The sequence below is a fragment of the Colias philodice genome, chromosome 16 (genome assembly GCF_061535455.1).
Source record: "Colias philodice isolate Cphi_HAF_F1 chromosome 16, ilColPhil1 Martin Lab GWU primary, whole genome shotgun sequence".
Taxonomy (NCBI): domain Eukaryota; kingdom Metazoa; phylum Arthropoda; class Insecta; order Lepidoptera; family Pieridae; genus Colias; species Colias philodice.
The window spans coordinates 4,370,123-4,397,021 of record NC_143101.1 but is presented as its reverse complement, the minus strand read 5'-3'; the positions used below and the strand labels follow the sequence as shown (position 1 = coordinate 4,397,021).

General features: G+C 31.4%; 1 protein-coding gene and 1 long non-coding RNA gene across 4 annotated transcripts in view; one reads left to right on the top strand and one right to left on the bottom strand.

Moving 5' to 3' along the window:
* Nucleotides 1-5,986: 5,986 nt before the first annotated feature.
* Nucleotides 5,987-26,899, top strand: part of Fs (Follistatin) — a 47,071-nt gene continuing 26,158 nt past the window's right edge. Inside the window, exon 1 of one of the 3 annotated variants that reach the window (XM_089704956.1) lies at nucleotides 5,987-6,112. Coding sequence is in view for 1 of the 3 variants with exons in the window: in XM_089704955.1 (XP_089561081.1) it covers nucleotides 21,953-22,013 (61 nt within the window). In the remaining 2 variants the exon portion in view is untranslated. The other 2 variants (XM_089704957.1, XM_089704955.1) reach the window with 2 other exon arrangements.
* Nucleotides 15,261-16,876, bottom strand: LOC149481601 (uncharacterized). Its single transcript, XR_016316784.1, has 2 exons — nucleotides 16,349-16,876; nucleotides 15,261-15,858 (listed from the first exon to the last, which is right to left on the bottom strand). It is a non-coding gene; the product is annotated as an uncharacterized LOC149481601 (long non-coding RNA).

The following is a 26,899-nucleotide window of genomic DNA, read 5'->3' as shown; positions in this document are numbered from 1 at the left end:
TTAATGGAAGATACAAAAATACTTTAAAGGTATATGAAAAATAAATAGATTTTTTTTATGTTTGTGACGATAAAATTATATCTAATGCATTATATTTTTCATTAAAATATTAATTGCTATTCTATAGGTACTCCATTCGTTATAATCTTTAAAAGATTTGCCTCTATTATGGATTGTTAACAGCCAGTTTATTTCCTAAGAGGCAGCAGCAACTAATTACAATCAAACAGACATAGTCAAATACACATATTTGGACGATTTTTTTAAAATTACAATTTAGTAACCTCTACAGTAATAATTATACAACATACTTTAACTATTGTTTTTGTGGTATTTTTTTTATTGTAATACGAAATAAATACCAAATGGATGACATCAATAAAGCTCTCTAAAAATAATGTTACAAAATATAAGATGAGTGATGACAGCTCTACACAATACTAAAATCTTATTGCCAATCGTAAAATGCATTTTACGGCGAATAATTAAACATATTTTTTCATTAAACAATGAATAACACTTGAGTGCTAGAATTACCGGGAGATCTATAAAACGATTTTTTTAAACAATTTCCGGCGGTCGTTGATGGATTTTTATTGGATTGTAAATACATCTCTGACCGGAAATAGCGTTTTAATAGTTTCTTTAGCGCGTCACGTCGCTCCAACAACATTGCATTTAGCGATAATTTATTTCTATACGACTGATAACACATCCGACTCACTGCACTCAGTGCATCACGATTGTTGCTTTATTAACCGAGCAAGATACCCTTTTTATGCGTTTGATTGATTTGATTTTGATAAGCGATAATGAGGCAATCATCGATTCTGAATGTTGCTATCAACTTCCAGGAATTGAGTAAAAAGAACTAAAGATAGTGTCAATACTTATTGGCTGGATATTTTTTAATGATTACCTATATTTAAATTAAATTAAAACTGTGGTTACAAAGCAGAATACCTACGTAGTAGGTACCTACCTATATGAAGGAACGGATTAATTTCCCTACATATTCACAGAACTCTACATTTTACAGTTTCACAGAACTGTTTAATCATTAAAAAATATCCAGCCAATAAGTATTGACACTATCTTTAGTTCTTTTTACTCAATTCCTGGAAGTTGATAGCAACATTCAGAATCGATGATTGCCTCATTATCGCTTATCAAAATCAAATCAGTCTTCCTTAGTTCACAAAAAAACAAACATATCCAAAGATAAATATTTATCACAACCATATAAGTAAATACAAATGAGAACACTAGGTCAACAAGGACGCGTGTAAAAGACGCCAGTCAAAGTCACAAAACTAAATGCATCATCACGGCTATTATATTAAATGCACAATAAACCGAAATGACTATTGAAATCGTTTGTTGCTAGCCTTCAGCTGTAGATCATGTTTGGGTCTGTCATGATACATACATGTTATTATGCTATATGTATACAACTGCTCGTCACGGCTCCGCTCGGCACTCCAATAGACATTTTTTGACATTTTGTCAAAATTACAATACATTTCCCTAATCCAGATGGAAAATCCAACAAAACAAAATGTCACTAAAAACTTTTCAGCAGTTCTTATATGTAAGTGGCGTCACTAACACGACTTTATTTTATATAAATACTTAGATACCTATAGAAAAAAGGACAGGACCAGGAAGTGTCACTTCCTTCGCCTCTAGGAGAACTTAAACCGGTCTCGTTTCTCTACAGTAGATGTCACATTATTGGAATATGTAAGGGAATAGAGAATTTGCTTTTATATTTTACAAAATCCGGAGCCACTGTACTATACGTATATAATGCATGATATTATAATTATATTGTAATGATTAAAATATATACTTACCTACCTACATATTATATAATGTTATCGTTTTCACTCATATACAAAAGATTTATTTATTATTCAGTGGTAAAATATTATAAAAACACCGATCAATTTAAAGACAACTGCTGAATAGATGATTCATTAGGACCAAAAAATTTGAAATGAATCGAAATGATCAAAATTCTCTCACCACATCCCTTTCCAATAACAGTAATAAAAAGAACCTAACGACTTCATAGAACTTCAAAATGACAACGTTTAAAAAATATATTTTCGAGAAATCAAAACAAGCGTCCGTTCAAGGAACGAGATGGACAAAGGGGAAATTTTGTAAATAAGATCAATTGGTAGCTTGCAGACGGCGCGTTTCCACGACCCTTGTGTTCGCGGAAACTGGGACAATACATCGTGTATTGGCGATCATTTCATTCATTGTGCGCTGAGAGCTGCTGAACAATTCGTTGGGAATAATTAATTGAAAGACTAAGGAAATAGATAATCTTTATGAAACTTATTAACCAAACTGAAAATAATCAATTGAATAAATGAGAAGTGTGAATGTACCTATTCTAATTTTTTTATATATATTATAATAATAAATGTAAGTGCTTATAAATGTTTAATGTAATAAAATATTGTTCATAATAATAAAATAAATAATAAAATATTAGTAGAAGAATTTTATAACACTGAACACTTATTATAGAGTATTTACGTGAAGCAGTTTTTTGATATAATAGAAATTTGAGTCATATTCTTAAATATAACGCTATGATTATCTAAAATTTTGCATATAAAGTGACGAATTCGAATTATTATTCAAAATACATATCGTTTAGACTGATAGATATTAATATTAAGTATAAATTATATACGAGTAATTATTCATAACATAAAAATTCTTCGACATCTCTTATACAAAAGCGTACACGTGTAAAGTGTAAGCTTTCATAGAAATAAAATTTTATGTCCTTATTAAAGGCGTTTGAAAAGCTCTTTCACAGTCTGTAATCTAATACAGTTTTGTCTAGCCGGTGTGTTTAGGGAAAGCCTTGATAAAAGGCTGAGTATTGAGAATTTTGTATATAAACGTAATACGAGACCTAATAATGTTTAGAAGTTTTTTTACGTAGAAATTATAAGATGATGTTTATGAAATTTGAAATGCTCTGTTTTTAATAATGTCGTTCAAACATTTTTTACCGTAAAATATAAACATTGAAAATAGGACATATCTGGAACTACGAGAACAAGATAATTTAAGGGCCCATTTTGAGACATGCAACAACTGCGTCACTGCTACAGTAGGTACTATAATAAAATGTCAATATTAGAGAAATTTCGTAGTCTAAAAATTACACAATAAAGTTTTGAATTTTTATCTAAATCTTCATCCTTATAATATAACACCAATATTTTTGAAAGTATTTCTTTCAGCGAGATAACATCTATAAGAACAGGTCAATCACCAGATAAAATTTTATGGCAAGTATTAAGTAAGACAAATATGTAAAATTAATTATCTTACTCTAGATCAGGCTATGTACCTACAGATTAACTATTAATAAACTCAAAATATTGTTCTTCCAATCAATTAGAAAAAAGTGTATTGTCTTCATCTTCTTCCATGATAGGTTCATATGCCTTCATTTTTTTTAATGCAACAATAGCCTTAATTATGTCTAAAATAAGCAGACTTTACTTACTTATATGAAGTAATAAATAAACGCTCAACGACGTCGCCAGTAAAAGGGAATTTCGTTCACAGTACTTTCAACTACATATTATTTAAAGATGCTGACTTATAGCAGTTATATCGTTTTAAGATATAATTACATATGTGTATACAGAGTGAAATTTTGCAATGCCACCACAATCAATTAAACATTACATTATTTATAATTACAAATTAAGTAAATAAGTATGCAAGTATAAATCTTTGGTTGATCTCCATTACAAAATTCCACTCTGTATAATGTGTATTGTGTAGATAAAAATATACTTTCAGAAACGGTTGTCACGATTGCGTTTTGAATGATTGTTTAAAAAGAATTTTGAAGGTCAATAATTTTTGACAATTTTTTTTCCATTCACATGTAAAAAAACCTCATGTGTCACAGTGACAATGTCTTTGAAATCCCCGCGAAAGAACACGTTTGACAAGTTTTCCACTAGAACAACACAAGTTCGCTTACCCTATAATTTCCTCCGCAAACAACTCTCATTAAAACGCGGTAGCCTCACAAGCAAGCAATAAAAAACATTAAATTATAAATTAGGGCAGAGATTTTTATCAACATTTTAAGCCGGCCATAACTCTTATTTTTGAATATTTTGTGTCGAAATAACATATTATACCGTACAATTATTCGGCTCATAAATTACAAGAACAACGTTTTTATTTCACTTGTTGTCCAACACCTTATTTGTCGATGTGTATCTAAAATATATTGTAGTTATAATGTCGGGTCCGTGAATATATTATCCATATAAATTATTTATACATTTAGTGTATTCAAACGTGTGAGGTATTGTAAATTTTCATCTTAAATACTTAAAAAAAGAAAATAACGAAAACAGTTGCATTTAAAATAATAACCTATACGTAGACAAATAAAAATCGATGTGCATTTAATTTCAATTTTAGTACATTAGGTAAATATTTTATAATATATAAAGAACAGGATCTTGACGGAATCACAAGAATTTTACGAACTTTTTATTTGTCAATTTATAGCAAAAAAAAATTAATCCGGTCATCGTAGGAATCTCACCTTCCAAACACCGAACAAAAAGTTATAAAAATACAAAATCCGCAGGTACCATTTATTGTGCGGCCAATTTGACAAACGAAGTCTTAATTCGTCTAACAAGCAAGAGGTGTTGAAATTTAATAATACCTACCCTGCCGCTACGTGAGTCAACATTACATTGGCGGGTGACAAAAAAATTCTAAGAACGGTAACGTAAAAACCTCGTTTGTCAAATTATCAACGAAATTGCGCTTCTAAATTTGCCGCCCGTACAAGATTATGGGAAAACAGCCGGTGTTTGTCAACTGCTCTGTGTCTAGACATGATGACATAATGATTGTCTGCGCTGCAACTGCATGCCGCCCGTATACTTGCGCGCGCCCGCGGCTTTGATCGCCGTATTTATTTTTGAACGCTTTATTGTAATTTTGATTGATATTATAAAGAGGAAAGCTTTGGTTTTTCAGCACCTACCTAGTAGTTTGTCATGGACAAACTCAAGAATTATTAAAGGCATTTAAAAATTCGGCAAAACACATATTCCCTGCATCACAGTCGTTTAATACGTCGAACAATCTTAAAAGTACTCCTAATAAATATAAAAATCTTATTATACTTTGACACTTTTATTAGGAGAATAAAAAAATATAAATATAAGATCTGATGATAACAAAAAAAAAAAAAAATGAAGGCGTTATATTGTTATTTGACATTTATTGAAAAAAATATTGAACGTAGGACGGCTCTACTTCAAGTTTTTATTTATTGTATCGTCGCATACACGCATATAATTTACAATGACGTAATAAATAAGTGTGATACTTATCAAAGACTACAAATTAATTCCGCTTTGATGGGTGGTGACTTAATCAGTACCATCTTATCTATATGTAAATGTTGAAGATTTATTTGTTTTGAAGAGAAACCGGGAGAAATCGATCAATGCAATCTCTTTTTTGAGCTTTTATTATCTAGATAAAATGGAAAGTATGTACCTATATTCAATAGAAAACATGTAAAAACTTTATTTCTTTGCGTATGAGTGAACGAACACCAAATTAAATAAGTTATCTATCTAATATACATTTCACATAGATATTACATCGTTTAGATTTTAGAAAGAAGGTATAATTTTTTAGGGATGGAAAAAAAAGTTACAGCCTGAAATAAAAAAATTACTCTAACAAATTCGTTGATAATGCAGGCAGTGTGCTGCTTAAATGTGCATAATAGCCCATAGGTAGGATAGAATACTGATGAATAGTGAACTATGATTCACTGCTGTATATTATGCAGATTCACAGCGAATTTAGCGCTCTCTAAAACCGTCCAACCGCAGCCGATTGTTATTCTATTGCATCGTCATGATAATTTGTTGGAATTAGTATTTGCGAACGGAAATCACAGGCAGACTGATTAATAGATGCGCTGTGGCCGACTACTAAATCAATTTGTGATATCTATCTGCACATTTATTTAGCCCAGTGTTTAATTCGGTGACGCATTTGGAAAATGGATTGGGTAAGGACGTATTGTGTATAGTATGTGTTATAAAATGGTTGAAGATGCAATTCAAAGTTGAATATTTTGCCTGGTCAAGACGTTTTGACCTGTTTTGACATACTCAAACTCAAACATTTATTTGTTCAGTTAGACTTCATCTAGAAGCATTTTTAAGCCGTCATACTATAAACGTAGGTAAACGTATCGTAGTTGAGTTTATATTTATGCCGCTTTAGCAGGAAATATTTTTTTTTCAGAAAATTAAAAGGTGTTGAAAATTGAAATAGTGTAATGTTATGAAAAGTTTGTAGGTATTTGAAGTATTTCTTAGTAGAAAGCACTATGTCTGATCTTATTGACACAGGCATATAAATACAGATACTACTATACTACCTTCTTTTTACAAACACCTCGGAAAATGCGGTCTGAATATTTTTTTCGTGTCTATAAATTTTACTATTTTCAGTTTTACAGTTGTAGTGATAACTAACTGCTCAGGAATAAATATATTATTTCATCGTTATAATGTATGAATTTACCTTGATCGTTAACTATTTTGCTCAGATCCGAAAAATTAGCACCTTTGCTCTTTGGTCTCTTTAATGCAATTTATTACACAACTAACAAACGAAATTGCCTTGAAATTAAATTGTGTTCCAAGATCGTAATGTCTAGAATAATTAAGATATTATATGCCAATTAATATTTTGTTTTATTGTTGGTTTCAATAAAACGCCTCCGGTTAGTAATCTTAAAACGTATCTAATTAATTACCCTGATATTTCGCTACTGTATACTCCAACTAATAAATACGCAATTTATGTTCTTTAGTTCATTTAAATACCCTAATACTTAAGGTTATATTGTTTTAACGGTTATTTCTGTACTATTATGAAAGATTTTACTATTTACAGTTATCCTTGAAGGCCCTAACATGTCTAACAATCTTAGCGATAACCTTTTAAATTATATGCTCTGATCAAACGGATCATCAGACGTATTTCGTATTTGATTCTTATATAATAAATTATAATAAGCTTCGAAAAGTAACAATTTATTTAATGTTTTAAGTCCACTCTTTATGATGTCCCCAATTTTATTTTATGTATTATTTTGACCCGAAGATATCAATGATTTTTTTTTGCTCTGATAGTAAGACCAATTGCACCTTAAAATTAGAATATTATAAACAATATCATCATTTGAAATACTTTGATTATCATACATCGTGCGTTACTTATCAAGGAACGGTACTGATATTGTATATTCAGAAATAGCCACACTGTGGAGTAAACAAGACTCAAGAGCTATGTAAAGTTGTCGGTTCGACCAAATTCTTGGCATCGCTGGCCGACCCGCATATTTGTCCGGTTTAAGTCTTGTTTCGGAATTCGTTAATGGCTAATATTTTGCCGTAGGAAATGGAACACACGTCGTAGTATTTTCGGCGTTTGTGTCGCTTTTTTCTATTTAAGGCATAGGATTTATGTAAATGTAAAACCTGTTAGTGTATTTAAGACGTATTTGTTTTTTTTTAAATAGGGTTACTCACAAGGTTTCAATAACAAGTTCATGAGATATTGTTATTCTAAACAGATTCTTTTTTAACATATTCCTAGGTTAAATATTGTAGAGTTTTGTGACATTCTCAAATTCTCTAAAATATGATATTCATTATTCAAGTTCAAGACAAAAAAGCTTTACACAGATGAAGCTTATATTTATTGCACGGTATAAACTTATTGAATTTATATTTGTAATATGACAGGACCTTAATTAACCTTTAGATATATGTAAAAGCAGCGTCAATTCTTTATATGTATTTGTATTAACAGAGCTTTTCACGAACAATTTGTCTTTTAAGAAAAATGCTGTACCAATTGTCAGCAAATTACACGAAGAAGCTAATTCTAGAAATAACCTTAATGAAATATATGTATAAGCTGATGATGTTTAAATATTACGTTGACAGCTTAAAACGTTTAACAGCGAGCGGAAACGCGCGTAATAATATGTCGTGTGTTAACGGACTAGTAAATGATAAACAGTGTATCGGTCAATTAGGGAAAGCTGGCATGTTCACAGTACTCACACTTATGCAATTTCACTTACAGTATGTTCAAAAATAAATGCGACTCTAGTTTCATTTTAGACTTGAATTGTAAAATGGGTGCGTTGTAGATATGTATATGCAAATATAATTACTTATGAAAGCTCTCATAATTTACCTGTAAAATTATAATTTAAAAGTAAATCAATTGATGAAGTTAATTATTTATTCTAATAATAATCAATTGGATAAAAGTATTAATAATCATTCAATTATCAAATAATAATTAAATTCCTGACTTTGGTCGAGTAAAGATATCTAAGAAATATTATATTTGTAATAAGTACGTAATACCTACCAATACGCGCTAACAAATATGTGTTACATGTTTATTGTATAATTTTCACACTATTGGTTTTAAACTCAAACTCATACATTTATAGAATTAGACTTCTTCTAGAAGCACTTTTGAATCGTCATAACAGTTTAACAGTTTTAACATTTACCACCAATTCAGAAAGCAGTATCTATAGAGAAGAAGAAGAATCTATTTAATCATAATCGTAATCTTCTACTTCACTGTAACTTTCATCGCTCGAAGAACTCGATGTTTCGTTGTCGGAATTTCTTAATGTTATTATAAATGAGTCAGTGTAATTATCTACTTTTGGTTCTAATTGAATATATTTTTCCTCATGTTCTCGCGTCTTTCTCCAAACGTCACTAAACATATCCAGACTAATAGCATTTGCTTCCTTTCTAAATAATTCTTACACAGTTTTCAAGTTAAAGTTCACATTTTGTGATGCTAAGTACTTTCCCTTTAATTATGCCCCATAGTAACTCTATTGGGTTGAGTTCTGGATGGTATGGTGGAAGGCGCAATACACTATGTCCATGATCTTTGAGGATTGCATCAAGTAGGTAAAAATTGTGTATAGTTTGGCTTATTTTTTTTAATAATGTGATAACTCTGATTATTAATTAGTTATTTGATTTTTGAAAAAAAAAATGCCGATTTTAGTCAAAATTTATATTTCTCTAACAAGATCCTTATCATCCAAATTTCCACCTTGGTGAGAAAAATTGACATTTCTAATGAAAATGAACAAAAAATTAAATGATTTTATTAAATACTGTAAAATAGTCTATAATTCTTCCATTTACTGTATCACAAAATTCTTCATAGATTTTTAGATATTCGTACTACACCAATTACATCACCCTGTATTTATAAACAATTGCAAAAAATGACACATACATAGGCCGGGAGATACTGACACAAAATTTCGAGTCATTTGTAACAGAATGGCGGTTCTACAGAGGTCTTATTACGCAATGACTAAAAGAAAAATGATGGTCAGAAAAATGATAGTCTTCCGTCTACCTGATATTTACAACAAGAAATTTTCAAGTGTTGACATATTTCATCTCTCCCGTAACAGTTTTAAAAAAGCAGTAACAGACATCACCAATGGAGAATGTTCACTAATTTTGATTATTAGCACTCCATATTCTCTGTCAAAAATAAATAATACTAGTGAAAAAATTACTTCGATACGTCAATTATTTTCCGATTTAGAAGTAAAACAAGTTGTAAACGCCCGGTGATGGTGTGACGTCACACCACAACACGCTCAATCTGGCTCACTCAGTCCGCTAGCGATCGCGCGCCCGCGCCGTCGAAATTATAATTAAATACTTTTAAAAATGTCCAATCCAAATACCAGAAAATCATGTGTTGTTCCTAAATGTAAAAATACAACTACTTACCAATTCGCCGGATAAGTTGTTTTTTATAGTTGCAAAGGAAGTAAGCTACATATTATAATATTTTGAGAACATTGCAGCTGTTTTGCGTTATCCTTTGTTTTCTATACAAGTTTTAATCTATACTAGACTGTGCTTCTGCTCTGCTCGTATGGGCTAAGTATAGGTAGATGGCTAGTAAGATTTTTTATTGTTTTAAGTTGAGAATGATATGGAGAACTATACTAAAATATAAGTTGGTCGGGGGAAGAATTAAACAAAAACAGGGTATAGTTCCACACAAATTCAAATGTCAACAGGAAAATGAAGATAAACCTCAGAGATCAGCAGTGCAAAAACGCAATCGTATAGAATATTTTGAGAAACTATTAAATAAAGATGAAACTTTGGCATGACTGTTATTTTATTAAACGAATAATAATTACTATTATTGGACTATTAACGAAATTCGCGGACGAAAACCCATCAAAATACTGCGCAAGCTATAACACCTACTACAGCGCTGCCGACTTGATACTAGGGTGCGTATAAAGCAAAATTACCAATCTTCTATTAGATGATACGTGTAATATTCAAGACCAAATCTAAAAAATAAAATATATAACAAACTAGATGATATGTTCAACGATTCTGTTCAATCAAAAACATAAAATATTAAAATTGACTCGATAAAAAAAAATCACCAAGTTAGCTCTAATTTTCACACTTTTACGTTTTCTACTTGACATGGTAATACTTATTATGATTTTTTTTTTCATAAACAATTATATTAAAACATTTGCAAGATATTTGTCAGAGCATTTTGAGTTTTGACTTTTAGCATTTTGACTTTTAGTTTTGGTTTTATCTGCGATAAACCACTTTTATCGTGACAAAACCAAACGTTTATCTCGAGAAAAAAAGAGCGCCAAAAATAAAACCAAAACTAAAAGTAATTACACAAAATGATCTGACAAATATCTTGCAAATGTTTTAATATAATTGTTTATGAAAAAAAAATCATAATAAGTATTACCATGTCAAACTTAGAAAACGTAAAAGTGTGGAAATTAGAGCTAACTTGGTAATTTTTTTTTATCGAGTAAATTTTAATATTTTATGTTTTTGATTAAACAGAATCGTTGAACATATCATCTAGTTTGATATATATTTTATTTTTTAGATTTGGTCTTGAATATTACACGTATCATCCAATAGAAGATTGGTAATTTTGCTTTATACACACCGCGCGGGGACGCGGCCGCGCGGTGCGTTGTGACGTGACGTCACAAGCGGTCACGTGACTATTAGCGGGACTCGATATTTTTCGAAACTTTGAATGCGTATAAAATCAAAACTACTTGGTATTTTTGACTACGACAAAAACTAGTGTATTTGTATACATACAGGCTTTACTGAGACACAATTTCAAGGGATTTGGCATACCTAGTAACATTCTTCATTCAATAATTTCTTAGTTTACCATACACATTCTCACCACACTACACCATTATACACTACACACACAGTACACACACTCACACATCCATACCAAACATTCTATAATGGGTATGTTTTCCTCTTTTTTGTATACCATGTCCAAAAAAAAAATATATTAATTTTTTCCACTTTGTCATTGTTATAATTAATGTAAAACTACTGTCACATTAATTGTCTTATTATTGGTATTCCTTTTTATTGGCGTATTGTTTAGTTAAAGTTAATTATAAATATTGTAATACAAATAGCTGTAAGGAATCTATGTATGTAAAAAATAAATAAATAAATAAATAAAAGTCAAACGATTTACAAATCTTCGCTTTCCGCGCTTTCCGCTACTTTTCCGCGGTATGGCGACCATTTGGAATCGTCCGAAAAGTATGGCATGGCGATTTTAGTAAATGGCGAATGCACGACGATGGTTACCTGTGCAAAAGTGAGCCCGGTACAAATGGTTGAATTGTTTTTTTTAAATCAACGCATTCACGTCGGTATGGCGGACTGTAAGTCACATCGTAACTGTATGGCATGACACTACCGCCTACATCTTTTTTAAGGGCTATCGGTAAATTCTAAAATTTTTGTGTTACAAATCGTTGGACTTTCGCTATTTATCCGACGAGTGTGACTAACGCCCACGCGACTAGTCCGCCGGTACCAGCGTTCTGACCATCATTTTTATTTTTGTCATTGCGTACTAAGACCCCTCTAGACCGCCATCCTGTTACAAATGGCCCGAAATTTTGTGTCAGTATCTCCCGGTCTAACATGTGCAATGTGTAAATGTGTTGACGTTCCAGCTCTTCTTAATATACCTATACACTCAACCGGTGTCCGTACCTTAGGGGAAGTTCATTTTAATACTTTCAATCCAAAATATGATAATCTGGATATGAATTTTAAATGACTGCTTTTGCGGCGAATGGAAACCGTATTTTGTGAGTATATAGGAATAAGATTTTTAATGAAAATCGGTTTTTTAATGTGTAGTTAATTAGTAGTAGAAATCTCTACTTAAAATTTATTTTAAGACTGTGAATCTATTACAACAAAATATGTTATTAATCTGCCCATCTGGATTCATTTCACTATTTAAATAAATCAATATTTGAATATGAGAAAAAAGGACAACCGTGGTGGTGATAGATGGTGAACGTAAGTGGGAAACCATAAGGATACCTACCCCTTAGATCTAAGTTCTTACTTTCATCAAACTTTACAAAGCTGAGTGATCGAAAAAAAAGAGCGGCATAAATTTTTCATATATTTCCTTATAAACAGTTAGATTTGCCTGAATAAATACTGTTTCCAACTCGTAAGTCCATGACTTTTTGAATGTAAAACGAACCGCAAGTGGGTCAAGAAATAAGCAGTACTTAAAATTCCATAAATATTGCAATTCCACTTTTTATACAAACCTTGTACGTTGCAGACATTGTAAATTTGACACTGCAACGTTATTTTTTTATTAAGAAAAATACAAAAAGGCACAAAACAAAAAACTATAATTTTATCGCGTGCCGTCGAATACATATGCAATTAAAGGACAATGCCCACCTTCCATACATTTGAAAACCTGATAAAGAAAGTTTATGTATAGACCGCAAGTATAGCAGGAATACTGCGTGCTTGATTAGGGAATAATTCCCTGTTTTCACTTTTACCAGTTAAACGCCAGGAATTTTAAAAAATACGAATTACTACTTTGTAGGTTAGGAATTGTCGCGGGCAAATTATCAACACAAATAGCTATGGAAATATGTAGGCAGTACATATGTACCAAGTAGGTATTTAAAAGTTAATTAATTATATCATTCTACCTATTAATTACAGAGAGCTTTCACTCAGGCAAAATGTACCTATGCTGGTAGTGCCAATGAGTATGTAGGTTAGGTAATCACTACATTTTGTAAAGAACCTACCTACTTTTAGTAAAAATATATTTTTATGAGTAATCACTAAAAGGATTGCAATACTTTATTCTGAACTAGTTATTCGCTCGCGAAGAAAATAATGTGGATCAAATACTGACCTACAGTCTTGCCTACTGTAAAGCAACTTTCTTATCTGGGTAAAACAGGAATCATAAATGAAACATTAATATAAGAAGGTATATTTTTATTCATAAATCGAAATCTATATCTCTTACTACAACATCATCCAACCGTTCAGCAGGAGCAGATATATTCTCTTCGTATCTAGCCCATCCAAGGTACCATACCAATGTCATGATGTGGGCACAACACCCAATGGTTCTGCGCCCGACCAAACAATTACAACAATATTCAATGATGCCAGCTCTACTAGATACATTGTTTTCTATTAAAATATATACATAATACGAAAGAGACTGCGCCGATTCGAATATGACAGGCGGCTGTCAAACGTCAAAACAATCCGTTTCACTCTATCATCATCATAATTAAACGTAAACTGATAATGTTCGTATTATTTTTTACTTGACTTTAATAAATGTTCATAATATTTTACTATTTAGGTAAAAGAATTAAGTACTTAAAATATAACAAACAGTAATAAAACTAGTTAAAATAGTAAAAGTCAGTCTCCAGTCGTCACTCGCCAGCAAGTAAAACGGAACGTAGCAACTCTACAGATAACGTTCAAAAACCATAATTTCATTTTTTAAGAAGTTTGTACCAGTTTAGAAAAATAACAAAAATCTTTTTTTCCTACGTCTCTGATAAAAAAATGATAAGCGTAATGAGTTCACAATAAAATAAGCTAAATTTTAAGATTTGTTTCATTTCTATACATGTTCAGGTGAAAAATGGGCATTGTTCTTTTAAGTTTTAACCTACATTTTTTGCGGCACTATACTTTGAAAGGAAAATAACCAGATTTTCTCAATTTATGTGCATAATCAAAATATTTGCAATATATTTTTGCGGGAAGGATAAAATGTTGACGTCATTTTTTGCCCCAAAATTAACGTGCTCTCCATTTTTGAAATATTCTTATTATTGACGTAGATAATAAATGGATTTAATTCAATAAATATTTACTATAAAAATGAATATACTGGACAGATGCAATTCTTCTTCTTCTTCTTCTTGCTTGTTAATAGATAATATTTATATTTGAAATGGATAATATTATATCCAAATATTGAAACACCTGTATCATGGAACTATATATACTACGTATGGAACCCACACTCCCTAAGAAAAAGTAAAGTCAAAAAATTTGACCTTGAATCTTATCGTTTCCCCTCCGTCTCTTTCTAGTTACGGTGAGTCATAATATATATAGTATGTCTATATTTCCGTGGGGTGAGTATAAATGTAAAAAATTCAGGATATTAAGGAAAAAAATAACGGATACATCAATTTTATTCGTATTAAAATTTTACTATAATACTAGATTTTGCCCGCGACTTCGTCCTCGTTGAAGTCATAAAACATAAAATCCCATTTATCCCGTGGGGATTTCGGAATAGCCTTTCTAAGTGCACCTTTAGGATACTCTAGATATACAGAGTGTGCCAAATTTCATGTCTTTAGGTCCAGTGATTTTAGGCTGTGCGTTGTCTGTCAGTCACTAAGTAACGGGAGAGTTTTATATTTATTGATTGATTGATGGTTGATGATTTACGGCGGAAATAAATTACGTAATTGCATTTATTATTCTAATATAGTTACTGTAGAATTTTTGCAAATAGATAAAAAATAGATGTTCAAGTATTTAACATTGGAAAATTGTAATGTTCCTTTCAGCGTTTTTTCATGTTTGCGTCTTCCGTCTTGCATCTTCAGAACACAGGACCGCTATAAATTATGACAACATTTTGCTGTATAATTTGGCGTTACGTCCAGTCATTTGAGGAATTAATGAAGTAAAATATCAATGTGTTTTTATAATATTTATTTATCATTACAATGCCAACTGCCTTTACAAATTTGCAAATTATAAGATAATAACAATAAAAAGTAACGAAATCGGTTCACTGAAAATATTTTTATCATTCCATACCCTTAAGTATTTAAATAGTTTTAAGAGTACTTGAAATATGAGATCGTGGTCTAGCGCTTCCCTATCATACAATAAAAAACAAAATATAATATATTCAGGGTGTAATCGTTAAGTGTGCACAGGTGATTATTCCGTAACTATTGCAGGTATCAAAAAACTTTAAACTGATATCGATATGATACTGATATGATACTTTACCTAATGAGTAAAATAACAATAATAACTTTTTTTAAATATAACAAGAAATATCTAAAAATGTAACTTTAAACCCTCCCATACATTTTATTTCCCGTAACGTATATATTACGTTCCCACTGCTGGGACATGGCCTCCTATGAGGTTACAGCCACATCCACCACACTGGCCAAGTGCGGGTTTAAAATGAATGTTGCATATCTTCACTTTTTCAAAACAGGATATTTTTAATTCTACTATATTTAGCCATGTATTACGTTCCGCTAGATTGGACGGAAACCTGTAAAGAGAAAAGAAGATTATTTGCAAAATATAAAAAAAAAAATGTCATTTAGATACAGATAACACAAAATTTGTGCTGTTGTCTTGTGCTTCTATTTCAGTAGGTACCATATATGTATGTACTTTGAGTTTTTGATTTTACAATATATCATTATATAAAAGTAGTAAACAACGTTTTTATACCATTAACTTTCACGCCAATTGAACTAACTCAAGTGGAGAAAGACTTCTCCTCATATAAAATACCATACCGAAATATATGTACACAATTTTATAAAGTATGGACACCCTAGTCTAATATTTATTACAATCATGAAACATTTAATAATAAGCAAATAACGATGTTAAATGGAAAAAACCTAATCAAAATTAACATTATAATCACAACTTCGATCTATTATTCCAGATTTAACAACAATTAAAGTAGAAATATTACTAAACTACAATTTTACATGAAGCGTAGTTTATGCATGGTTTTTTGTACTTACGAATGAAATATAATATCACATCCTGGATGCCATTCACTTTTGCAACCGCGCACAATATATTTACAACCATTTCTATTAATTTTGGCTCAGAATAATTCCAAAATACAAGAACAAACTCACGAAATGAACATAAACATCCGCCATTTTGCAGTAAACATTATTTGACACCTAGAATTGGGGCTGCCGCGCAACGATTTTCATAACATAATTCAAAATATGGGAAAAAAATTATGAGCGTGTTCGATAAGCAGTCCATTTTAAAAGTTGTAAACCTTTGTTATTTCAATGGAAAAGCAAACCTGCATGAATCTCGTTTAAATTTCATTTTTTTAGCGGATTTTATTAATGATTTATGTCATATAGACTATTATTACTGACAGTCGATTTTTTAATGCACGTCAATAGGGGAAAAATTTACAATCACGCTGGCTACCCTATGGGGTAAACAGGGGTTACTTGCGGTCATTCTATCAGTTTTTTATTTATTCTTAGGAGTTTGGGTTCCAGTATGACTATAGTTCCATGACCTGTATACATTCTCAATTATGAATTACATCATCCATTTCATCATATATGATGTAGATACTTACATTTTCAAGAAAATCCATCATTATAAACGTATTCAGATTCAATCTGTTCTTTGTCAATCAACTTACAAAAATAAGTTTTTATGACTGCCCTTTTGAATATTTTAATTTGAACACTATAAGAGCAACAAAATTGTGTAAAATTAATAGCATTGTTTGTGTTAACAGAATATTTTGCATCGCAGACAGAAATAAACGAAATAGAAATGAAGAGCTTGTGCGAGTTAATAAAATGCAGTTTATCTACAAGATGTGCTATATTACGTACGATGGAAGATAATGATGGACCCATGGATATGTTTTTCAACAAATCTTTGTATTTTACTACATATATAAAATATGGTATCGTCTTCATACACTTTTGTAATGAAAATTATTGTACTTAAGTAATTTCTGTGAATGTGTGTGAATTCAATATTTTTATGATTATGCGGCATTTGGCAGAAATCCATTGACTATCGTAGTAAATCAATTCAGAAATCGACTGGCTTGGTTGTAAAATTTATAGGTTTGCTTTATGTATCATAACCTAGTGGTAGTTCTTTGTGGTTTGTGTATGTGCAGCTATTGTGTATCTAAAACATTTTTAAAGTAAATACATATTTTGTTACAGTCATGTACAAACACATATTCACATCATACCTATACCATCTTTGTTAAAACCGAAAATTTTGTAAAAATATTTTAACTCAATATTTTCCTCCATAAATACGATTAGCGTACATAGTTAAGTTTGTTTGATTGTGTGTCTAATAATGTTTGCATAATTATATGTCGGTTTAATCTTCAAATACACACGTATAGTATTATAATTTGCTAGCAATGACGAAAAATTCTAGTCTCAAGTGTTCTTTTATTATTTACGGTTTTAATGCGCAATCAAATCTTTAATGCAAATCTCGCTCAAGTGAAAAAAGAATCTTAAAATAATCATCAAAAGCGAGACATCTTACCGTAGAAATTCAAACATTTTCGCGCTAAGAGTTAAGACGCGTCGAATTTTACGGCAAATTGTATCGGCTCCTTGATGAATCGTGATAAATTGAGATGTTGATAGTCATGCTCCATACCGTCGTGCCACGTCTCCGAATCCGTGGTTTGCTTGCATTTTGTGATAGATAAAAAATGACATTTGCGTGAATGAGGACGCGTCGATCACGAATGCTTTTTGTGCACATTTAATTTGACAATAATAAATGATACGGTGATCGACGCGACGATTTGTTTTAACATGCCTCGGGCCCTGATTGTTAGACAATGCTGTTCGACAACTTTATCCAAGGGCGAAAATTGCGCAGGTATTCATGTTTCTTTAATTGCTAGGCAACGATTGTCTCGCATGTTCGCTTGGAATTTTAATGAAAAAATTGTTTATTAGCGTACAAGAAATAGATTTAATTACGAGAATTGTGGCGAGCTTGCATGGACTTCGTACCTCGGTGTGGAGTAGGTACGCGCAGTTATATCGCTGTACTTTATAACCGCTGAAAAAGACAAAGACTCTCAATTAGTATTTTAGTTTTGAATAATTTCTAACATCCTACAAATGTAGGTGCTACATTTTAACGTCATTTGCTTTTATAAACGTGTAACATACACAATCGCTTAAAATAATTGTAGATTTCATCGTGTAGTCATACCTACTTCCTTTTTCCTCACCTATAAATAATAGTGTAGTCAATGGTGTAGTCAAATTTGGTAAACAACTTTTTGTAAAAGCTTTTTATTTTTATATCACTGGTCTACATCTATTGTACAAATGTATTATGTCAGCTCTGTAATAAGTTTCATAATAAACCGACAAAAGCGCATTTTGCAGCAGTAGGCGTATTCCATGACATAGTTAACAAATTTCTAATATTAGACGATTCTCAGAACCAATTCGGCTCACATTTTGGCATCTACTTCACGGTGTGTGACGTCATCACTAGAGGTATAGTTTTCATTGTAATGGGGACGGTGGGATATCCGGAGTCCCGATTATCCGGTGATGCTACTAGGCAAAGCAATGCCTTAGAGTTAAACTGTCTGAAATCGAACTTCATGGGCTTGAATTTCTTTTCACGATATTTAACTTCGTGAAATTGTTAACATAGAGTCTTGTACAAGAGCGAATTGTTGTTTACTTATAAAAAGTTTGCGAAGCCCGAATGCATTTTATAATACTTATATTCATAAAATAAATTCTCAAATTATAATTTAAAGAAATTGAATATATTTTACCAGACACAGCACTGATTTTTCATATTGTAATTACCGCGCAAACGTAAAATCTACGCTTTCCCAAACATATAAACTTTTTCCATGGTAAGATTTTAATCTGAGAAACACCCACAAGACAAGGAAATTCAACATAGAATGTCAAACAACATGAGTAGCCTGTATTATGGATTATCAAATATTGTTAGAATTTAATACAGGAATGTAAACCAGACATTTTCATGAATTTTGATTGTCGATAATAATTTAGTACGGACTGGATTACTCTATCGCCTAGGAATGTACCACACCCCTAAGGATGATCTGTGTCTGGCACTTTTCCTAAAGAACATGACACGTCACACGATAGAACATAAAAAGTAGGTTTGTTATTTTATAAGGTGTCTAAGGCATTTGAAATAATCAAATTAATAATGAAAATGAGAAAGGACTGACAGAGGTACCTTTTATCATCTATCTTTACATATATTTTTGCATAAACTTTTATCGAGTATCATGTATTATTTGCATGCATGTAATTATATTTCAAGTACCTAATACGGTTAACAATGGATACTTAATTTTCAAAGTTAACATAGAAAGATCTTCTACTAATCATATGAAAATGATTTTCCTTCGCGACGCATTCTTAAATAATTTTTGGCAACACAAACACCTCAACATGAATCGCGGTGACATTTTAACAGATGTTTAGTTAATCATGGTCTAGTTAAACCAAAGTTAAACACTTCAATCGATGTTTATGTCAAGATGTCAGGTTCATTAATATTTCTAGCTGAAAGTTCTACTCACTTTATTAGAGACTATATATTATATTGAAACTTATATAAGAAGAAATGAGATTGATCTCCGCAATTAGAAAAATATGAGGCAGGAGGCTGGTTATAGATAGTATGTTAGGCTAGTATCTAGGGCTTAGATATAAAATATTTTTCACCCCTGTGTACGTTCCCTAGAATAACGTATTAAGAATATGGCTTAAAAACTGATACACTTTTAATATTGTGCCCTATTTAGTAAATATTTCAGATATTTCTACTTCTGAATTTACGTACTCCAAAATCTATATATGTACAATAAACCGACGAGCATATTTTTGTATCAGACGTTTTATAATTTCTACTTCAATGAATGTTCTTAATATAAGACAATATACCACTCCTCGTTTTGTGGGTTATAGGTATTATAAATCAAAATAACGTCACAGAAAATTATATTTACTTATCCTATTAAAATTCTTACCAAATAATTCCGTTCATATTTTATTTAAACACTATAAAGATAAATTGCATTATTATGTTAAATGAACTGCTCGACGAAATTGTACTTCTGGTACTTGTATATATTATCTATGCTTCTGGTAAGCAAATCGTTTAACAATCATAAATCATATAAAATCTAGGTCAGATTTTAATATTAAACATCTATTCTGCAATGGAAAAAACTATGTTTCTGTCTATTAACTTGCAAATACTGTTACTACTTAGCAAAATATTTAAATAAATTGATGTGTAAATGGTAGAAAATTGTGTACTTAGTTTAAAATCATTTTAAATAAGAATTTTAATATAAAAAAAGTCTTACAATTTCTCTTACAATTTAGTCTACAAAAATAGAGTCAATGATGATTTGATGAAAATTAGTAACACAATTTAAATTGTTAAATGGGTAAGGTCTTCATTTGTATAATGTACTCTAATACAGGTAGATTATACAAATATTAATTACTATACTGGTACTACGTCTATAAATTATAATATGTAATTTGTAATTTACATATTTATTTTGCTTTAATACACTTTTCACGCTCTAGCTTATGTATGAACGAAGAAAGAGTCGTAAGATTATTTTGTTAATACATACCTATGTTTATATTAGTAACGGAAAATTTATGAAATTAATATTAGGTATACCTATTTCTATAGTGTTTATTTTAACCGAAGTAGTCATATCTTTACCAATTACATATCTACTTATCAATTAAAAGTTCTTCGCAAGAATCGCTAAGACATTCCTAACTAAAAAATGTTAATTAAATGTAAACAAGAATTATAATAAGATTTGATTTATTTAAATACGATTTAAACTTTAGTAATGTTATTTTGGTGCTTATGAAAGTTACTATATGAAATATTAAATGTATTTTATATAAAGTAGGGTTAGTTCGCAATGAGGTCCAAAGCGAGGTGAGGCGAGCACATGGCTGGTAGCGAGCACATACTCGTTACATAACGTGGTGTTCACACATGGCTGACATGGCTCACTCTCATATTGGAAGTGCGAACATACCTGGAGAAATACCTGTTCCGCTTATACTTATTATTACTTATAAAAATTCTTGTTGCCAACCGCTTTTTTATGAGTGATAACCGAGTTTTTGCAGTTTAATAAGCGCCCTTGAAAAGACTTCAACGCTTAAGTAACGTTAAGTTCATTGATCTGCTACGATTCGGCTTACGTAACGAAATTGACACATTTAACGTCGCTCTAGTAGTTTGGCGCTAAATTTTTATTTATCGGGGAGTATCGAGCATGAATGGGGAGCACGTGCCGAGGGAGAGTTGCATAGACGCGTTTACGGTCGTCGACTCCGGTGCACTTGCAGTCAGTCGGCGGCGACTCCCCGATAGGGCAACACCGATGGTAAGCGCGAATGCGGGTGTCGTTTGAGGCGGGCACGCGTTCGCGGCGACGGTGCGCGCACGTGCGGCGCCGGCGAGCGCGTCGCGGCCGCAGTGCCGCGGCGGCGGGCGACGAGGCCAGAGCGCCGCACGCGCCGGCATGTGACTCGATCCCCATGCGGCTGCCGCTGCTGCCGTTGCTCGTGCTGCCGCTCGTGCTCGCGCGCCCGGCAGCAGGTGAGAATACCTTCATAAAAGTGTTTGCGACCATTTGCATTTAGCCCGTGCACGCCGGCACAGCGCTAATTTTTATTTGAAACTTTTTTCCAAATGTCAAACTTTCCGCACAATATTTTGTATGTAATTTCAGGGTTTCGTTTGTAAATTTCCGATAGTGATTTGTGATTAGTTGACCGCGCTCCTCAACAAGTAGTGGCGTTCCCGCTTAAATTGTTATTTTGAAATTATTTATACGAAGTGCACTGGTGTGGTGATCCCCGGTAACGTAAAATAATAATTGTTTTTGGCAAGTATGTTGTGGCTTTTTGCACTTTTCAAGGTGACATTCTTGTTGAAAATTACTTTAAAATCTGTTTTTGTTTTTAATTTAAATGCATTTAGTCGATATAAATAAGTTTCTTAAAAGTGAAAATATTATTTTCCTTAAAAATAAAAACTCTACTTGATTATCTAAATAAGTTTGTAAACTTTTAATATAAGAAATTCAAATGATTTTAATTTTTTTTTTACAAATCGATTACAAACTTCAAATACTGAATAACAAATTTAGTTTATTATGTAATTGTTAAATCATAGAGTTAAACTAAATAAAGGGTTGTATTTTATTAAATTTTATATGAGATATATAATAATTTTAAAGAAAATGCAACAAATTAAAAATTGAATGTCCGTCAAATAAGATAGAGCTTTCCCATACAAAATTCGTAAACAATACAATTATAAAACTACAATATTACGACCTTCCTCAAGAACCAAATAAAAAAAAAATTAGCCCTTACAAAATTATACAATCGATATTACTCTTTCATATTAATAAAAAACTTTATACATTTTTTCATATATTTATTTCTATTAAAACCGTAATAAAGAGCTTTCAAATAAAATATGTTTACATCTATTAAAAAATGATAATTTTAACTCTATATCTACGAATTGTTCTTTACATATCAACTTCACGCATGTTATCATAGTATTTCTAAGATTTACTAAAACTCGTTCTTAAATAAATTTCTTATAAGCATCATAAATCATAATAAAATTTAATATAAAGTAGAGAATATGATATTTTTATTGCACTTTTATTTAAATAATAGAGTTATTAATTTACGTTTTAATATTAATTATTACTAGTGACAAATATAAAAGGATAAATCTTAAAATAAAAATATAATTATTATATTATCCTTGTCTATATATAGATACACGTATAATAACGTAGTATATTTATTATACATATTATGATTTATGATATCAAGACAAAAGCGAATTCTTTATTATAAACTTTTTAACGGAGCTTGTTATAATAATTAGTTACCCACTTTAGAAAAGTTCGGTTATTTTTAATATGTATTTAAGTTTTCGTCTAAAATCCAGTGCCTGAAATTATAAAGAATTTTCCATTTGAAATATTAAAAATGTGTCGATCTTTAATCAACAAATCGGTATTTATTATAGACTAGCGGTCCGCCCCGGTTTCGCCCGTGGTACATATTTCGCAATAAAAGGTAGCCTATGTTCTTTCTCAGGGTCTAAAGATTATCTGTGCCACATTTCATCAAAATCGGTCCAGTAGTTTATGCGTGAAAAACTGAAAACCATACATACATACAAACCTTTCCTCTTTATAATATTAGTATAGATATTAGTTAGGTTTGCTTACAATGTTGTAATCTCAAAAATAAATACTACCGTCTGTTGATGTTAGTCTGACGGTACGCTGATTCATTTCGCAGTAATTACACTCAATTACCTGAATCCAGTATAAACGTATAAGTATATACTATATTGTATTCGCGTTAACCGTGTACAGGAATTACCAAATAATATTTCTTATATACTTAACAGTTCAAGAAAAATCTTATCTTACTATTTTATATATTGCTAAAGACTTAAAGAGTAATGGATAATATCCATCAGCTTTTGCTTTAAAAAGAAAAACATTTATGTTTGTCACAAAAGCTCTTTCCTAGAAATTTCATCGAATAAAAACGTTATCGGATTAATATCATCACTAAAGTAATTAGTATCGATTTATCTGTATATGTACTGAAAAGTGTAAGTGAAAATAATGTGTAACCATAGAAATATAAAATTGTTGATATTTTTATTAAAATTACCCTCTGAAATTTCAGACTTTAACAAAATATTTATTGAAATAGCAATATAAAATAAATCGTTCAGATATAAATCTTCTTTTACTAAATCTTAAACGTGAAGCCAGACTAGACTAAAATTCAAAGAAAATTTATATTGTTTATTTTTACAATAGCTTAAATATACAATCAAAGTAGCGTATTCCCAGTAGCCTAAACAAGTTTTCTCACTAATCAGACTACAGAGAATCATAAACGCTGATTTAATGAATATACAATGAACATTGCATATTTAAATTATAATTGGTCAAATTAAGTCTACAAAAATCGATTGCTTATTCCTAAATCCTATGAAGCTTATACTAAAAGAATGTGGTCATTTAAAAGCATAGTGCATTACATTCCACTCATAACCACGTCTATATAATTCACAAAAATCAAAACACTTGACCAAAATTTATTTCGCCGTCATCAATACTTCGAACCGCGAGCGAATGAGATCGATTAAAAGTGCTTCTTGTCCCAATTACAATCTCGATTTTTTAAATATTTTTACCATAAACGTAGCTGTGAAAGGTAGGCGCGGATGCTTTAGTGAAATTAGTGGTAGTTAGAGCCTATATGTGCGTGTTTCATACGCTTAGGTAAACAGCTTTAGAGGCCGTCTACAAAACATCCGTTAAGCTGGGCTGGAGAACTATTTAATATACAATACGTGGAATATTTTGAATTATATCGCTGTAAATCTAGACTTTAAAGTATGTTGTATTGGAATAATTGGTCCTTGTTGTTGTTCTTTATGTAGCTGATAAAACTTAATGTACGTATGTACTTATTATTTAATTATTTATGTGATTACTGTAGTAATAATATTAAAAATAATGCATCGACTGTTTTGATATAACAATAGACTTCGTTTATGTAGAAATTTAACAAGAGGAGAAATTTAGTATTATGTAGAGACGTCAAATGAATAGAAATGCACATCCTCGTCATTAAAGCTATGGAAATGACAAAAACTAAACGGATACTCGAAGTATAATGCATGGTCATTACATACTTAAAATAATCACTACTATTGTAAGTGTTGGTACGATGCACGAGTTTATACGCATACTACGTTTACCCCATTCGCTTTTTCCCTGAAGCAGTACTCGAAACTAATTTTCAATTCAAGATGGCCTATTGTCATTTCGATGGAAGATCGTTGTGTTGTTTTGGTCGATCGCACGTATTTGCATGTGTAAATAAATATTAAAATGCTGGGTCGTCCGGTCGTCGCAGCGGTCCGACGCCGCCACGATGTTTCGAGAGGAACTGCATATAAGACACCTGCGGGCTGGTGACGCGCCTGATCGGCATCTATCGATATCGATATTTCGATAAACTAAACTGTCATCACTAGACGTAACGTATATGCAGTAAGATGGAAGCGAAACGCATTACCTAACCAGTTTATTGCATTCTGTGCCCACCAAGTCGTAAGGAATTCCAACGCATCCTATTCGAATGACGCCGCTGCGAATATAGAACAGCGTTGCACTCGCGTATGTATGTCTTAAACAAATTTTATGTTCCACTACAATACGTTGTTTAATGTTCTACAATATGCATATTACGTCGTCGCTAACGGGTTTATTGCTTTGGAATGAACGCGACCGTCTGCATGCCAAACGGCGATTCCTGGTGATCGCCCCTTTGAATTATGCGCATGGGCACGCTTATGGCCTCACAAGATTTATGTGCGGCCAACCAGAATAACATATGCAAATATTACCTCGAAATTTGATCTCTACGTCTAGTCTTTACACCATAACAATGTGTTTATATAAAAATTATGGTTATGAATCAATATTTCTGAACGAAGCTCTATATATTAATAAAAAAAAGACGCGTGGCACTCGGGGACTGCCACGGTAAAGCTATTGCATGCTATGCCTTCAAGCCACACCTCCGCGCCCGTCGAATTGGGGAGCGTGAGGTTTTTTCGTTACGGAATTTCTGGATTCGGTCCCCGCGCTCAAGGCCCGCGATAGAAGCTATGCAATAGCTTAAAATAGTCAACCAGAATAGACATAAAATTTTATTTTTCCGCCAATTACAAGTAAAGTAAAACGATGTAAACGAAGTAAACGACGATACTTTGACTTTTTAGTTTGAAAGTCAATGAGAACTTAGTGTTGTGTTATCAATATGTGTTAATCGATAATTTCGATCATCGTCGCGTCACTAGAGTGAACGCACTACGTTGCAACAGTGACCGAACGCTGACGTTCTTTTATCATTTACAACTTATGAATATTTATTGCGACGAAATAATACGCTAATCCACTTAGCAATCATTAATTATATTAATTTGGGTATGTTATAATAAAACTATATAGAGACCAGGAATTGCCATTGTTGATTGGGTGTTTAAATTTTTCTGTCGTTTATTTATTTTGATCGTTTATGTAAGAATGGTTTAACCTTAGGTGATCTACACAATATAAATGCATAAAGTTGAAGAGTCAGTTTGAGTTCAATTCCGTTTAAAAAAATACATATAAACACAGGCTAATAATAATATACTACGTATACAAATATAAATTACCCCTCATAAATAAATAAATAAATAAATAAATAAATAAATCATTTATTTGCAAGTAAACATGGTATACATAGGTGTTAAGAATAAGATACATTATTTCAGCATGTTTAGCCGTCTCTCTATGTTTTTGCTCTAGCGTATCTTCAAATTAGACTGATAATAATTCTAATTTAGGTCTATTAAAGTATAATGTGTACAAT